This window comes from Podarcis erhardii (assembly GCF_964252035.2).
Source record: "Podarcis erhardii genome assembly, chromosome: 2".
Taxonomy (NCBI): domain Eukaryota; kingdom Metazoa; phylum Chordata; class Lepidosauria; order Squamata; family Lacertidae; genus Podarcis; species Podarcis erhardii.
The window spans coordinates 107457769-107475437 of NC_138498.1; the positions used below are offsets into that span (position 1 = coordinate 107457769).

Below are 17669 nucleotides of genomic sequence, written 5' to 3' on the forward strand. Positions count from 1 at the left end.
GCGCTGTACAGACCAGCCTGCAAAGCCCCAAGTAACCCAGACAACAACCTCGCCGCTTTGTGATGTGGTTCCAACTCATTAAGGATGTGGAACGAGCGGCTGGAGGGGGGGGGAGAGAGGGCACCCTACCTGTGGGGAGGAATGCAGGGCACCGAAACCACCGGCGCAGCCGCTCTCTTCTCGGCCAGGATCTTCCTCGCCTTCTTCATCTTAATCCGGGACTTGGCCTTGGCCTTCTTCACTTTCTCCGAGCTCCAGCCTTTCCCGTCCTCCTCCTCCTCCTCTTCCTCCTCCCCCTCGCTGTGCGAGAGGGCGGGCAGGCGGCGCATGGAGCCAGGCGGCGTGTGGATGTCGCAGTAGGCCGTCTTGCGGACGCTGAAGGAGGTCCCGTTGGCCCCCGTCTCGCGGACGGGCTCCATTTTCATGTAGAGCCCAGCCTGCTGGGCGCAGGTGACGTGGAAGGCGGTGTAGCAGTTGGCTTTGTGGCACTGGATGCAGGCGCCCGAGCCTCGCTGCTTGCAGATGTAGCAGGTCAGCTTCCAGCGGGCGGGCGGGATGTGCTCGATGCTGTCGATGGGCTCCAGGAAGACCGTGTTGGCGAAGCACACCTCCGGGATCCAGAGGGCGCACACCACGTGGGCCCAGCGCCCGTCGTCCGTCTGCTTGAAGGCCCCCCCTTTGTTGGGGCACAGGGCGCAGTCCACGGCCCGCGAGGGGGACTGCAGGCAGCGGCGGCACAGCCACTGGCCTTCGGGGATGTAGGGGACGCCGTAGCACTCCTGGTGCACGGCCAGGTTGCACATGTCGCAGAAGAGGATGACGTTGCTGTTCTGGCACTCGCCGTCGTTGCAGATGCAGCAGACAGCGTCCTCGTCCACCAGGGCGTTGGGGTCCCCCTTGTTGTGGCTCTCAAAGTAGGACTCCTTCTCCAGCCGGTCCATCAGGTACTCAAAGATCTCCTGGGGGATGGGGCTCACGCCCTCCGTCTTCCGGCGCTCGTTCATAATGTCTAGCCAGATGTAATCCTCCTCGTCCATGTCGTACTCGACCTCCTCGTCCAGCTCCTCAGCCGACTTCTCAATGTATCTGGGGCGAGCGGGGAAGGAAAGCGACAAAAGCACACAGCTCAGTGACCGGGAACGACTGAGCGCCTTTACAACTGAGAACAGCGACTATAGGGTTGTTGGCTGTGACTTGCATCTTTCCACCCGGGCCTGCCCTTTAAGTGCCAGATGTCAGGGACTGGCTAGATGATGAGGAGAGGTGGGAGGCACCAGCTGGGAGACGCCCCCACCCCCAAGGGAAGCCCCAGAGGAGAAAGGCTCCGAGCCTGGGGATTGGTGGTGGGACACAGAGGAGAGGTCCGAGGGAGAATGGGAGGGAGGAATGGTTGGATGCTGAAGAAGCAACAGGCTTTAGTGAGCAAGGAGAGCCTGTGACAGGGAGCAGCTCAGACTCAGAGGCTGAAGCACAGAGGGAACAAGAGGCTGCAGGAGAATCCCAGGGATCTGCCTCTCCTGCTGCAACGAGCTCCTCTCCCTCGTTGTCTCCAAGGAGACACAGGGCGATGCATAGGGCGGAAGAGTTTTTGCAGGTGCCCCAACATAGTTTGAGGCTGCTTGGGAAAGGTCTGGCAGAGGGAGGAGACTAAGATGGGGTAAAGAAGTTGACTATCAGCCCTGGCAACTGCTCTGTTAGTCCTGTCAGGATGTGTCGCTGAGCTGTGTGCCGTTTTCTCAAATCAAGAATTAACTACACTGCCTAACTCTGCAACTTGTGTGTTGACCATAGCTGTCAACTTTCAGATTTGAAAATAAGGGATCAGCAGCCTCGAAAATAAGGGATCAGCAGCCTCACCTGTCCCGGGGACAGTCTACGGGATATCTAACAATCTGGGATAGCAGCGGGAAGCAGCAGGAAACGGTGCTGGAAATAAGGGAATTTTCCGCAAAAAAAGGGAAGGTTGACAGCTATGGTGTTGACCTGCATCTGGCCCAGTTGTGAAGCTACATAGTCTGTTTAAAAAACATTAAGGTTTGGTTGCTTTGACCTACAGAGGGAGACCTGTTACCCCTAGGCCTGAAAGCAGGAGCACAACAGGACAGGTTTTGACTGGCAGCTTAATACTAAGTGTTGCCAGTTTGTTCCACCTTGAGAGTCACTTGTCATTTGTTCACTTCCACCATTTTATGCAGAGAATTCTAGAGTTGGAAGGGACCACAAGGGTCATCTAGGCCAGCCCCTTGCAATGCAGGAATCTTTTCCTCAATGTGGGCCTCGAACCCACAACCCTGAGATTAAGAGTCTCGTGCTCTACTGACTGAGCCACGACTGGCTGCTTCAGTGCTCTCTTCCTGGCAGAATCAGGTGAGTACCAGCATGAGCTCTGCTTGCCATCCCTCTTCCTCTATGCTGAGAATTCTGGTCACAGCCATCCAAGCCCTTTTTTTCTTTGACCTGGGGAGTGCGGAGAGAAACCTATCACGTCACTCTGTGAAAATCCTTTCATGCAAGCCTCCACACTACTTACAGGTGAGTGAACCAGACTGGGTGAAACACCGCTGCAATCAGACAAAGTCTTCCAACTTCGGCATAATGTACCTCTCAAAAGCCAGGGGTAGGGAGGTGGTGTTGGGGAGTTAAGGCGTCTCTCCAGGCAAGAGCACTTTTTTTCTACCCTGCCCCCTGATGCCAGGGAATTCTGTGGCCACCGGGTAGGAATACTGCTGTTCCAGATTCTCCTCCCGAGGTGCAACCCCTTGCTCCTGTTAGGAAGGGAGGAACTCTTCCTTTGCCCAAGGGACACAGGCTGCCTCGGTCTCCAAGCTGCAAGAAGGCGCAGCCAAGAGATGCCCTCCGAGAGGGAAGTGCAGAGGCCCCCTGAGAAATGCTCAGCAGCACCTCCTTAAAGTGCTCTCCTCCCCATTTGAGAACCTCAGCTTGGATGGAGAGGATTAATAATATTGTATACCACTTAAGAAGGGCGCTGTGTTAAACCACAGAGCCTAGGACTTGCCGATCAGAAGGTCGGCGGTTCAAATCCCCGTGGTGGGGATGAGCGCCGCAACACCAGAGTCGCCCACGACTGGACCTAATGGTCAGGGGTCCCTTTACCCTTACTACACCACTTAAGGGGGCACCTAGCCCATCTAGGAGAAGGAAAACTCTGATCCTAAACCACCACTGCCTTGCAGGATACCATCAGGAGAAGAAAAGGCTAAGGAGTAAACCAGGGGTCAGCAAACGTTTTCAGCAGGGGGCCAGTCCACTGTCCCTCAGACCTTGTGGGGGGCCAGACTCTATTTTGAAGGGGGGAGGAATGAATGAATTCCTATGCCCCACAAATAACCCAGACATGCATTTTAAATAAAAAGACACATTCTACTCATGTAAAAACATGCTGATTGCTGGACTGTCTGCGGGCCGGACTGAGAAGGCGATTGGGCTGGATCCAGCCCCCGGGCCTTGGTTTGCCTACCCATGGAGTAAACCCACACAAATCCTGAGTGGGGTCCCTAAGGCGGTTGGATGGCACCCTATACACCTCCTTACTGCAACTCCTGCAGCCACGCTGGTGTCAAACATACTGCTCTGCTTTCCTTTGGACCAGATCAGGGAGGTCACTTCAATACTGTTAATGTAGCAAAAACAACACGCGAGATAGCAGCTATGAGTTACCACTCTCCGCAGTCACAGCAGGCGCTGTGATTTTCCAGCAGGGCTGGGTGATATATCGATACATTGCCCAAAACAAGTTTGAAGTCCATATCGTGATATCGGTTCCATAGTTTTTTAACCCGGTACAAAATACTGCAAATCATGATGTGTGTGCTATGAAAAAATCACAATGTGGGTGAAACGGTGAAGCCGGACAATGCCTGTACATAGCTCCATCCTTATTTCAGACATTGTGATAGGTCAGTATATCACAATGTTTAGGGTTAGGGTTAGTGGTTTGACTTCACCCCAGGAGGCGAACTCCATTGTCTCTCGAGACAGATGGATGCCAACAACATACCACATAATATAAGAAGAAGAAGAATCTCTGAAGTTGCTTACATAGGACACAATCAAAACCCAAACACGACCCCGCAAAGCCCTCCGAACCACAGCTCCACAGGGTGCCCCCAACCCACAGGTGGTACCTGTAATACGAGGAGGGGCGAGGAGGGGCGTCAGGTGTGTCCTGGTCCAGCTCCCGGTACACGGCCTCTGGGAGCTTGGGCATGTTGCCCGCCGAGGCACTGTGGTGGTGATGGTTGGAGTCCTTACGCTTCTCCTTATTCTTATGCTTGCCGGCTTTGGGGGCCACAGACGGCGTCTCCGTGTTCTCCTTGTTGCTGTTGTTCTCCGGGACCTCCTCGGGCGCCTCGTCGTCCTCGGACACCACGTCCAGGTTGTCGAAGATGCTGATGCGGTGCACGCGGCCGTGCAGGTCCACTTCCACCATGCGCTGGGCCTGCGCGTAGGTCATGACCTCTCGGCCCGGCGACTGCGAGGTCTCGGAGGGGCTGGGCGACTGCTTGTTGGCCGCCCGGCCGTGCCGGCCCTTCTTCTTGTGCTTGCGCAGAGGGGCACTCTGCGGGGGCGGGGGGTTGTCATGGTCGTAGTGGTAGAGGTGGTACTCGATGCCGCTGTAGCTCTTGTAGATCTTGCGGCAGGTGTCCACGGGGCACTCGTACGGCGGCTTGGTGGCCCGCAGGTTGTGGCAGAACGTCTTCACATCAAAGTCCACCCCCATGGCGCCTGCTAGCTCTGTAGGGAAGGGGGAACCAAGAGCGGAGAGGTCAGGTCTGGTGCCCCACCCGGATACCTACCAACGGTTTGTTCCCCCTCCCCGACCCAAAACTCCTGCGCCGGGAGGAGCCAGGAGCTTCGCAAACAGGCTTCTAGCACGTCGTAACAGGACCTGCTCCACTCCCAGACTGATCTAGCACAAAATGCACATGGGGACCAGGCCAATTCCCAGAGGCAGACTGGCACGAACGTGACAACCACATCAGAGACTGTTGTGCAAAATTTTGCACAGAACTGTACTGCTTCTTTTCCCTAACCAGGTATTACACCTCGTCCTCTTTCTCCAGGGTTATTGCTAAAGCACGCAAGGAAAAATGTGGGCAGCAGCCATCTGGGCACTAGGGACGTGGGATGTTATTCTACTTACCCTGCCTGATGCTGCCCATCTAAGGAATTTCTGCTGGTTGTGCAGGGAGCAGAAGAGGTTCCGGTTTTCTGTCTGTCTAGCTCAGGGACAGGAAACCTGTGGCCCTCAAGATGTTGCCGGACTATAACTCCCATCATCCCCTGACAGACGGCCATGCTGGCTGCAGCTGATGGGAGCTGCAGTCGAACATTTGGAGAGCCTTGAGGTTCTCATCCCTGGTCTAGCTGTTCTCCACTCCTCCTACAAATTACTCCTCAAAGCCCACTTTTTCAGCAAAGCTTTTCCTGAACCTCTTCACTTTCTTGCCAGCTGACTTCTCTATATTCCAGCCTCACAGAGTCAACTAACATAGCATTGTCGGCAGGGGACTTCTAATAGTGCTTGGCATGGTAAACATGCAAATTGCAAAGGTAAGGCACGGAGCTCCAAAAATACCACCAATTGGCTGCACCAATAAGCCACAACCATGTAGCAAGTCTCTGTTGTGTCCACCTCTATTTCTAAGGCATGGGGCCAGTTTCCTTCCCTTCGTATTTTGTTTTTTGTGACCTTCACGCCTGTGAGGTCCTGCAACATTCAAAGCCATTTTTACCCCATTATCCGTTCCCGTCTTTTCTCTCCACGCCATCCAAGGCAGGCTGTAAGCCCTCTAGACAGGGATCCTTCTCACTTGTATTTTCTGTTCTCTGCTAGGCACGCTGCTACCACTAAATTTTAAAGCAGCAGGAGTCTGGCAGTGGCGGGGACGGGAAAGAGTTTGAGGGTATTAGCATTAACCAAACTACTCATGGTATCCTCCCACTACCCCCCAGCTGTGTAAGAGACAAGCTGGGCCACAGTTATCCAGGCTCTGGTAACATTCCATGTGGGCTACTGAAATGTGTTACATGCTGGACTGCCCTTGAAGACTACTCTGGAATTTCAGCTGGGATGAAATACAGTGGCTTAGAATGTTAACAGCAACTGGCAGAATGAAACATGTATCAGAAGTTCTGAAACAACTCGACCAGCCCCAATCTATTTCTAGTTCTCGGCTTTAAAGCTCTGAATAGCCAGGTATCTAAAGGGCTACCTTTTTCTCCCCATGAACATATCCCCCTTCCAAGGCCCACTCTGAAGTGGGGTAGATGGCAAAGCACCACAATGTAGAATGCTCTTCCTTTTCAGCACCAGCTGAAGGCTTTTGTTCACCCCAGCTTTTAATGTAAACTAGCTGCAGGGACGCGGGTGGCGCTGTGGGTTAAACCACAGAGCCTAGGGCTTGCCAATCAGAAGGTCGGCAGTTCGAATCCCCGCGACGGGGTGAGCTCCCGTTGCTCGGTCCCTGCTCCTGCCAACCTAGCAGTTCGAAAGCACGTCAAAGTGCAAGTAGATAAATAGGTACCGCTCTGGCGGGAAGATACCGGCGTTTCCGTGCGCTGCTCTGGTTCGCCAGAAGCGGCTTAGTCATGCTGGCCACATGACCCAGAAGCTGTATGCTGGCTCCCTCGGCCAATAAAGCGACCCCAGAGTCGGCCATGACTGGATCTAATGGTCAGGGGTCCCTTTACCTTTACCTTAGCTGCAGAGAATGACAACTAAGACAAGGAAAGCCTGGCTAGCAACATGGAATGGCCCTCGACTTAATACTACCCACAGTTGTACAACTGAGAGCAACATCAAAAAGTGAAGTGAAAGCCTGTCACTTGCCACTTCTTGCTCAGGCTCTGTTTCACACATTGCCTCTGTCATGCCATGCTGTCCCCTAGCTGGAGAGGAAATGAAAAATAATGGGAAAGGTGTCAGGCAACCCAGCTTGCACTGACTTCCTTTCTACAACAGGAATCAGACTGTACTAGGAATGAAAATCCCAAGCTTTGCCTGTGTGTGCAGCCTCCAACCACTCTTTGCACCTGTTGTTGTTGTTGTTTACTACTTTTCTATACCGCCCTCCATCCAAAGGATCACAATTTACAATATAAAAACACAAAAATGTGCAAACAAAAACAATATCCCCCAACTGCTCTTTCCCTTTAGTAGTACACTCTGTGTTTGTTTGTGCACGTGCTGTTGTTGTAGCACCAGGAATAAACAGAAAAGGGCTGAAAGAGAACACTGAAGGACGCCAATCAGCCCAACACACCTTTTGGCCCTGATAACTCCCACTTTGTCTTTCTCACCTGCGGCATCCTCTGCTTGGAGCAAGGAGCAAGGAGCAAGGAAGAAGAATTAGCACAGAAAGGATAGGAAAGCAGATAGAGAGGCTTGACCTTGCTTTACACACTGCAAACCTTACATTACCTCTCTCACCCCACGCTGTGCCAGCAGCGATAAGGAGAACGATAACTACAGGAGAAGAACGAGGGAGGGCAGGTGGCCATGAAGCTGCTCCCATCACACACCACCTTCCCTATCTCCAAGGCACCCTCTGCCACAGAGAGATAATGGGAGAATGAGTGGGTAGCAGAGAAGGCAGAGAAAGACGGCAACCCAGTATGCCACCACCTTTGTCCAAGTAACCCTGTGGTGTACCAGGAAGGCAACGGGTGGCGGCCATCAGGCTACCCACCTTTCGCTCCCCGGACCTTCTTTACCTTTGTGGCATCTTAAAGCATAGGTGGGCAGGGCAAAAGAGCAGACTCGTGCCCTTGGTTCATGCAAACCCCATGCCACCTCCCCCAACAGCAAGGCAGCAGCTGTTATGGGAGGGGGCAACTTGGGCAAAGCAGCTGTCAAGCCACCTCCAAGGCGTTTCTCTCTATCTTCATGGTGCTGGTGAGAGAGCGGCGGGGGGGGGGGGCACAGAGAAGTCTGCATGCCACATCCCCTGCTGCCCTGCTGTTGGGCACATTGTCCCAGTGGGCACTAAAGAAAGGGAGAGCTGCTGCCCTCCCTAGATGTTGCTGGACAACAACGCTGCTCCCATTATTATTATTATTCTTATTCTGATGTGCTGGATTTGTAGACCGCCCTTCGCCCGTAGATCTCAGGGCGGCTCACAGCAAACCCATCACCCCTGGGGGGGGGGGCTGCACGGATACCTGCTGCAATGGTAGGGAGAGGGGGCTGTCAAGCGCGCGCTCTCTCTCTCTCTCATTCCCACGCGCGCGCACTTCCTGCATGCATCGGAGGTGTGTGGGGGGGGGGAGTGTGGGTCGGATGTGGGGCAGGAGAAGGCGGCGGCTTGTGGGTTGGCGGGGCAGGAGCGGTGGGGGGGGGATATCGGAGGAAATGCCAGCCTGCCCGGCAATGCTTTGCCCGCCGCCTTCTCCCCCGCTTTGCAAGGCACACAGAGACCCACGCAGAAGCAGCGGCAGCCCCCGTTTCCTCGCTGTTTCCGCGGGAGAAGCCCGCCCGCCCGTCCTCCCGCCCGCCTGCCTGCCTGCCTGCCGGGCGGCTTCCCCTCGCCGCTCGCGGCTCCCCCCCTCCTCCCCGCCCGCAGGCTCTCTCACCGCGCTCGGCCTCAGGCCCCCCGCCCGCGGCTGCTGGGCGGCTGCTGGGCGGCTCTCGTGGCGGCAGGGCCCATGGGCCCAGCCCGGCCCGGCCCGGACAATGGAGAAGGAGGAGGAGGCTCCGGCGGCGGCGGCGGCGGCAGCAGCAGCTCCTGCGCGGGGAGGCCCCGCTGGGTAAAGCCGCTCCTTGGCAACCGCACTTTCGCCACCCAGCTCGCCCGCCGTGTTTGTGTATGTGGGGGGCACCTGCCGATCCCCCCCCGCCTCGCCGCACACGCACCCCGGTGTTTCCACCCCCCCCACCGTCGTCTTCCAATTTGCAAGGTCAGACTTCCCGGCCGGCGGCCGTGGGCGAATCTGCTGCCGCCAATGTCAAGGCTGTGCTGTAGTCGAGAGTGAAGGGGGGGGGAGCGTGGAGGGGTCTCCCGCTCAGGACTCCTGGGTCCCTCTCCGGTCCAGCTCCGGGAGGAGGAGGAGGAGGGGGAGCCCCGTTTCCGTGCCACGGGGGTTTGGACTGGGACTTTCTTACACCCCCCACCACACCACACCCCAACTCCCAGGGCATCCAGGCAGGAGTAGGGGGCTGGGGAGTGGAGCCCCCTCTCTGTCTTGACAGCTTTCCCCAGGAAAAGAGAGGAGAGGTTGCTGCTGAGGCTCCAAAGGGAAATTATAAAACGAGAGGCGCAAAGCTTCCGGCCTGGAAGACCTTCTAGGTGTTAGCCATTCATTCAGGGATGTGTAACAATAGCAAATGTCGCTTTCCACGACAATAATAATACTGCTGGTGCTCACCATCATTGCTTTTGAGCAGGGATAGGGAAACGGGTTGCTGAGCTGCAACTTCCGTCACTGGCTATGCCGGCTGGAGCTGAAATCCAGCAACATCTAGGGGACCGCAGTTGCCCCAGCCTGCTGTCATGGGAAGACCATAAGTTCCCGTGCGCTGCTTTGCAAGAAAGGTGACTGTTATGCAGGTATTCATGCAGGGGCTGGCAGAGGCAACATATGAACCTAGGCTCAGTTCTCATAGAGTGTGCAGAAGTAGGCCCTATCGCTAGCTTAAAATGCAGCCAGGTCGTTCTTTTTCTTAGTCCGGATCATAAGAACATAAGAAAGGCTTCTTGGATCAGGCCTGCGGTCCATATATGCAGTCTAGCATCCTGTTCTCACCATGGCCACCCAGACATGGGTGTAGCCAAGGAGGTGCAGAGAGGGACCCCTGACCATTAGGTCCAGTCGTGGCCGACTCTGGGGTTGTGGTGCTCATCTCGCTCTATAGGCCGAGGGAGCTGGCGTATAGCTTCCGGGTCATGTGGCCAGCATGACTAAGCCGCTTCTGGCGAACCAGAGCAGCGCACGGAAACTCCGTTTACCTTCCCACCGGAGTGGTACCTATTTATCTACTTGCACTGGCGTGCTTTCGGACTGCTAGGTTGGCAGGAGCAGGGACTGAACAACGGGAGCTCACCCCGTCGCGATTCGAACCTTCTGATCGGCAAGTCCTAGGCTCTGTGGTTTAACCCACAGCGCCACCCGCGTCCCTGGTGCAGAGAGGAGCAGCCCCCAAATCAATAAAATACATAGCAAACTGAGGTTCTCCCCCCCACCATAAAAAGGCCTGCACCTTCAACAAAAGGCCTGCGCCCAAATGCCTGTGAAAACCTGCAAGCAGGACCCGAGCACAAAAACATGTCCCTCCTGCAGTTTCCAACAACTGGTACCCAGAAACGCTTCCGTGGCCACTGAGAGCCTGCTCTCCATGAACTTATCTATTCCTCTTTTAAAGCCATCCAAATGGGTGGCCATCACTGCATTCTGTGGGTCCATACTTTTACTGTGCATTGTGTGACAGAAAAGTCTTGAAACCATTTTCTCTCTTCCAAAATGACCTCAAATATTTCTCTGCAAGGTTGAAGGAAATGGGAAATCTCCCCATTGTCTCTCTGCCTTAAGAGCACATTTAAGGCGTGAATAGGGTGAGCCTGTGACCTGTGACCTGGATTCAGGAATTAAGTAGTTATAATAACAAAAGAATGGCCAAAAGCCAGATAATGCAATCAGGTAAATGGCAGACAGGAGATAAACAACACATTCAGGAATCTGTTTTAGAACACCCCCTGTGATGTATGTATGATGTATGTATGTATGTATGAATGATGGGCAATTTAAAAAGTCTATATAAGGGCAGATCCTGAAGCTGAGGCTCCAATATTTTGGCCACCTCATGAGAAGAGAAGACTCCCTGGAAAAGACCCTGATGTTGGGAAAGATGGAGGGCACAAGGAGAAGGGGACGACTAAGGACGAGATGGTTGGACAGTGTTCTCGAAGCTACCAGCATGAGTTTGACCAAACTGCGGGAGGCAGTGGAAGACAGGCATGCCTGGCGTGCTCTGGTCCATGGGGTCACGAAGAGTCGGACATGACTAAACAACAACAACCATATAAGGGTGAGCACACCTTTGTTCTGGGTCCCTCCTTCCCTCTGAGTGTGTGGGAGCACCCTGTTGCAACAGTTAACAAAGATCAGGCTTACTAGCTGCTTTGCTTCTCAATATTCTCTGGTTGGTCTCTGTTATTTTTCTCCTACGGATAGAGAACCTACAAAAGGACTCTATTCCCATAAGGGAAAAGGAGCAGTTTTTTCTCATAACAAAGGCAACCTTCTGGGTGGGGAAGGACATGCCAGTGGCAGGTTCAAAGGTGAAAAGTGAGTGGGGAAATGTAATTGACTGTTGCCTCTGTACAGTGGGCTACATTCCAGCCATGCAAAAGCTTCAAGTTTATACACCCATCTCCATCCAGCAGAAGCTCAGTGCACTGTCTGGGTAGGGAGGAAAGCCAGTGAGGAGTGAGATGTGGGGAGACCTTTGGGGGCTAGAGAGAGAGGCCTTGAGAGCCTCCAGGCCTGAGGTCCCTCACCCTTGGTGTGCAGGATTGTAGTTTTAAGTTCCACGTGCACATTGCTGCTCTTATTGCTATTGTTAAATAAAATACGTGCAGTCAGGGGGAGTTAAGAGGAGGCAGGGAAGGTAAAACACCAGCTTTTTCAAAATAATTTTAGAAGAATCCCTCATTTATTTCAACATAGCATTGTTTTCAACCTTTTGGTGATTAATGTTTTTTCATTCCAATATTGTATGTAATTATACCAGCATTCCAAAAAGCGTCTTTGAGTTCTGCTTCCTCCCTTAAATTTATTATAATTTTTTTTTATATAACCCTTCCCCCCAAAGTAACCTATTTCTTTTCAGTTCCTCTAACAAAGGAGATTGTCCCGTCCCCCCCCAGTCGTTAACAGTTTACAAGCAGCGGCTAGCATCTCATTTCTGGAACTTTAAATAGACAGCTCCTTCAACTAATCGAAAGGTTTGTAAAATCAGACTTCCAATATTCCCAACTTGAAAGCCTGTTTGAAAGTGGAAGTGCTGAAAAGTTAGCAGAGACTAGGCCTGCCTATGAATCAGGAGAAGGGGATTCCCAAGGCTGCTGTGCAGCAACACTAAAGGCCTCATTCCCACATTTTGCAGGCTAGGCCTTCTGACAAGGCGCTTGCCTGCAGAGTATAGTCAACCATTGGGTATATTATTATTATTATTATTATTATTATTATTATTATTATTATTTATACCCTGCCCTCCCCAGCCAAGACCGGGCTCAGGGTGGCTAACACCAGGTATATAAACGATTACAATACAACTTAAAAACAACATTAAAATGCAGCCTCATTTCAGTAGAAACTGAAATAAAAAACTTTTTGGGGATGAAAATGTCAAATCTTCACCAAGGCCAACTATCCAGACTGGTCTTACGTGGGCCAGAAAAAAGCCAGGGAAGTTCCCAAATAGGAGTTCCATCACAGAAAGAGAAAGGAAAAAGTAAAGAGGGCAAGGGGATCAAGTTGATTCCAAGCCAAAGGCCAGGCGGAACAACTCTGTCTTACAGGCGCTGTGGAAAGAAATTAGATCCTGCAGGGCCCTGGTCTCATGAGGCAGAGCGTTCCGCCAGTGTTGAAAAGGCCCTGGCTCTGGTTGAGGCTAATCTGACTTCCTTAGGGCCCGGGACCTCTAGGGTGTTGCTATTTATGGACCTTAAGGTCCTCCGTGGGGCATACCGGGAGAGGCAGTGAGCTGACCTTTCACTGCTGTTCAATCCCTGTGAACATGAAATGACAATTAAGAGCTTTTAAGGGGCCAATTTAAAGGCATTAAACTATCCCAGGCCCATAAAAACAGGAACACGTATTCCTTAAAAAATAAAAAACAGATTCTGATTTTAAAACCCAAGGAACCGCCGAAAGTAAAATGGCCGAGAGGTGGCGCTGTGACATCAGCTAACCCTGGGTGCATTTGCTGCTAGGGCCCCAAGCGGGAAAGGGCCTCCCTGAGATGGAAAAGGTAGCAGATGTACCTCTGTTGCCAGCTGCCAGCTTTTCATTATAATCTTGTCTTTCTCTAGAGAGAGACCGCAAGTCAAAGAAGCTGTACATCTGAGATTTAAAACAGCAACTTCAAAAGAAACAACACTTTGACACAAGTGATGTAATGAGGGTGGAAGATTATTCTTCTGAGATGCAGGATGCAATAAACAAAATAAAAATAAAAATTGGTAGCCAGGAACCACAGGATCTTTCTCTGCCTCAAGCTGTTGAGTGAACAAAATCCAGGGGATAAAGAAAATGTGAATAATCATGGAATCTGGAAGGAGCTTAGCATCAAAGTCCACTGAGCTCAGGGCTTGCTCTCATCACCACTGAGGCTGATGAAACCAGCTAACCCTCAGGCGTTAGTCCCTAGTATCTTGAAATCAGAGGCAGCTTACCTCTGATACTCCCTTTCTGGCGCTGTATATAGTGGTATTGGTGTCCATTCACTTGCCAGATTACGCGAGGATAGGTCCCTGCCCTGAGGAGCTTGCAGTCTAAAAACCGACACAGGAGAAACAATATTATTCTCATGGGTAGTGGTCATCGATAGACCTGTCCTTTATAGAATCATGGTGTTGGGTGAGGCCTTGTCATTCAGCCTTGCTGCTTCAGTGTGGGACATGAACGTACCTACTCTTTTCTAAAGCCACTTCTGTTAGAGGGTATTCTAAATATTTTGGGCTCATTTAGTCCAAACTACCCGTATCGGGTAAGAACTGTAGTTTATGTAAAATATGCAGGGATTTATGATATGCAAAATGAACCATGGAAAGAGAAGAAGGGAAGTCACTGATATTTTAAGGATGTTTAAAGGAGTATTCTAAATTATAAACCAAAAAAATTAATTCAAATGATAACTGTCTCCAGCCAAAACATGGCTAAACCAAGCAGAACACACCCTGCGAAGTCCCACCAAAATATTTAAAGGTCAGGCAATCAACATACCTCAAAGAAACTAACCAATAAAAATAGGAAGAAACCCAGTTTTGTCCCTTTATCTCTTTTGTACACTTTTATACAAATCCATATAATTCATATAAATTCATGGGCTGTCTACTGTCCAATAAATAATTTCTGTTTGCTTAGGCTGCTTCCAGAATGCGGCAGCTAGACTGGTGACTGGGAGTGGCCGCCAAGACCATATAACTGGATCTTCATTGGCTCCCAGTACGTTTCCGAGCACAATTCAAAGTGTTGGTGCTAACCTTTAAAGCTCTAAACAGCCTCGGTCCAGTATACCTGAAGTCCAGTATACCTGAAGGAGCATCTCCACCCCCATCGTCTAGCACTGAGGTCCAGTGCCGAGGGCCTTCTTCTGGCGGTTCCCTCGCTGTGAGAAGTGAGGTTACAGGGAACCAGTCAGAGGGCCTTCTCGATAGTGGCGCCTGCCCAGCAGATGTCAAGGCAATAAACAACTATTTTACCTTTAAAAGACAACTGAAGGCGGCCCTGCTTAGGTAAGTTTTTAATGTCTGATGCTGTATTGTTTTTAATATTTGGTTGGAAGCCACCCAGAGTAGCTGGGGAAACCCAGCAGGATGGGCGGGGTATAAATAATAAACAAACAAACAAACAAACAACAACAACAAGTTACTGATATTTACAAGAGGCATCTTTGGCCTTGGGGAAAACTTTATATTTTGTTTACATTTCAGCAGCGTGTAACTGAACCACGGGACCTGCTCCCACAGGAGTCAGTGACTAAGAGAGGGACGCAGGTGGCGCTGTGGGTTTAACCACAGAGCCTAGGACTTGCCGGTCAGAAGGTCGGTGGTTCGAATCCCTGCGACGGGGTGAGCTCCCGCTGCTCTGTCCCTGCTTCTGCCAACCTAGCAGTTCGAAAGCACGTCAAAGTGCAAGTAGATAAATAGGTACCGCTCCGGCGGGAAGGTAAACGGCGTTTCCGTGCACTGCTCTGGTTCGCCAGAAGCGGCTTAGTCATGCTGGCCACATGACCCGGAAGCTGTACGCTGGCTCCCTCAGCCAATAAAGCAAGATGAGCGCCGCAACCCCAGAGTCGGCCATGACTGGACCTAATGGTCAGGGGTCCCCTTTACCTTTAAGAGAGGAATGGACAAATTTGGGGGCGGGGGGTGGGAAGCTATCAATGGCTACTAGCCGTGATGATTATGCTCTGCCTCATTGGTCTTGGGCTGCAATGCTTCTGAATGTCAGTTGCTGGAAACCACAGGACGGGAAAGGGCTCTTGTGCTTGGGTCTTGTGGGTTTCCTACAGGGACCTGGGTGACCACTGTGACAACAGGATGCTGTGCTAAGATGGGCCATTGGCCCGATCGAGCAGCCTCTTATTTTGTTTGCAGCAGAGTCTATTGTTGTTTCCTGACAGTGTGTTAATTGGGGATCTCATAATGGGTGGTGATTTCATGTTTTGTATACAGTGGTACCTTGCAAGACGACTGCCTCGCAAGACGAAAAACACGCAAGACGAAAGAGTTTTCCGTTTTTTGAGTCGTTCCGCAAGACGAATTTCCCTATGGGCTTGCTTCGCAAGTTCTTGCGAGTTCTTGCGAGTTTGTTTCCTTTTTCTTAAAGCCGCTAAGCCACTAATAGCCGCTAAGCCGCTAATAGCTGTGCTTCGCAAGACGAAAAAAACCGCAAGACGAAGAGACTCGCGGAACGGATTAATTTCATCTTGCGAGGCACCACTGTACATGGGGGGGGGGAGCGGGCTCCAGGTTCAGTGACTGGCATTCCGCTGTCTGAAATCTCGGAGACCTGGAGCCAAACCATGTAGGTAATTGCTGGACCAATGGTGACCTGACTCAGAATAAAGCATTCCTATGTTCCTAAGAAAAAAATAAGTAATAAAATCTTGTATCGTCACTCAAGTGCTGCAAAAAAAAATAAATCTTCCTATTTCCATGTCAGCAAAAGTAGGAAAAACAACCTGATCTTCATTTGAGCTGCCTAGTCTTGGAGCCTGCTGTTACATCAGGGGCCTCTTAGTGAGTCAATTACTCCCATTAATCACAGAACCTTAAGGAAAGAATCTATAATTATTACATGATGTTTTTTAATAAAGCCATGGTGGAGGCTGTGAGCTGAGGCAAGCTGTTTATTTACCATTTCGAGCATATCTTGACCCAAAGGCTGAGGACTTGAGATTGGTCGCTGAAAATACTCTTCAGAGGGGAGTATTTCGCTTGACAAAATACTCTCTCCCCCCCTAGAGTTTGTCTTCACTGGTCAACTCATTCTTGACAAATGCTTATGCCTCCATTATGTAGGAACATAAGAACAGCCCTCCTGCATCAGACCAAAAGGCCCATCTACTGCAGCTTCCTGTTTCTTCAGAGCTCAGCCAGATGGCTTCGGGGAGCTAGCAAGCAAGCAAGCAGGAAGCCCACGGTTGTTTTGTCACTCTTGATGTTGCTGCAGGACTGGTTTTGCTTCTGGGATCTGTTCTTAGGAATGATCATGGTTAAGGAACAACGTCCACGGAACGGGGCCATCCTGAGAATCTGAAATGTGAGTTGTCCTGCTGTGTCACAGGAAGCATAAAACTGTATTTGCCTGGTGTGGCATAGTCCAGGTTCACATATAAACCCATAGCTAAGATCAAGTAAGCCAACAACAAGCTTCTGGGATAGCTCAGTTGGTAGAGCTTAAGACTCTGGATTCCAGGGTTGTGAGTGCAAGCCCACACTGGGGAATTTTTTCTTTCATTGCAGGGGGTTGGATTAGATGATCTTAGTGGTCCCTCCAATTCTACATTTCTTTGTTCTTATTTTCCTTAACAAACTATAATTAATAAACCATGGCCTGGATTCGGATGTAAGACTAACTCACTCACTAAGGTTGATTTAAACCAGGGTTTAATGTTACGTGCAAACCAGGTTGTAGTTGCTAAGAGGTGAGGCCCAGTCAACCTAGATTAGACAACAAGCCGACCTGCCGTATTTTTTGCTCTATAAGCCTCACTTTTTCCCTCCTAAAAAGTAAGGGGAAATGTGTGTGCGTCTTATGGAGCGAATGCAGGCTGCACAGCTATCCCAGAAGCCAGAACAGCAAGAGGGATTGCTGCTTTCACTGCGTAGCAATCCCTCTTGCTGTTCTGGCTTCTGAGATTCAGATTATTTTATTTCTTGTTTTCCTCCTCCAAAAATTAGGTGCATCTTGTGGTCTGTTCCGTCTTATAGAGCGAAAAATACAGTATGTGTATATAGCTGTGCACCCCTGTTTATTTACGTACGCGAAGATTTAGGAGACGTTGCCAATCATTTATTACAAATATACTAATAGTACAATCCTATGAAGGCCTACTCAGAAGTTAGTCCTATTTAGTTAAAGGCTGCTTGCTCCAAGGTGAATGTGTAGGATAGCCGCCTAAAGGCTGTCCTGAATTTCCACCATGGCTAGGGTCAAAAAAGAGCAGAGAAACAAACTTATTTTGTTGGGAAATACAGAAATTTAGGCGAACTCAGGACTGACCTGGGAGAAATCTATGAACTCTCTTTCACCTTGGGTATCTCTTTAAGGAACACTTTTCTAGGCGGCTGTAGCTGGGCAGCTCTAGAAATTCCTTGTTAGTTCCTAAAAGCAGCCTTGCTGGCCATTCTTAACATTTGTGTTTGAGCGTTTGGCCACTTCCTATATTCGCCCAGAGGTCTTCATTTTCTGCTTACACC

The 17669-nt window shown here is 51.0% G+C and overlaps 1 protein-coding gene across 3 annotated transcripts in view; it reads right to left on the reverse strand.

Annotated features, from left to right (window-relative positions):
• The window catches only part of BRPF1 (bromodomain and PHD finger containing 1), a 36424-nt gene extending 18755 nt beyond the window's left edge, over nt 1–17669 (reverse strand). For 2 of the 3 annotated variants that reach the window (XM_081852356.1, XM_081852354.1), the window contains exons 1-4: nt 17473–17669; nt 13416–13514; nt 4146–4755; nt 130–1086 (exon numbers count right to left, since the gene is read on the reverse strand). In XM_081852356.1, coding sequence (XP_081708482.1) covers nt 130–1086; nt 4146–4741 — 1553 coding nt within the window. In that variant the 5' untranslated portion in view covers nt 4742–4755; nt 13416–13514; nt 17473–17669. The remainder of the gene's footprint in view (nt 1–129; nt 1087–4145; nt 4756–13415; nt 13515–17472) is intronic. The other variant, XM_081852355.1, reaches the window with a different exon arrangement.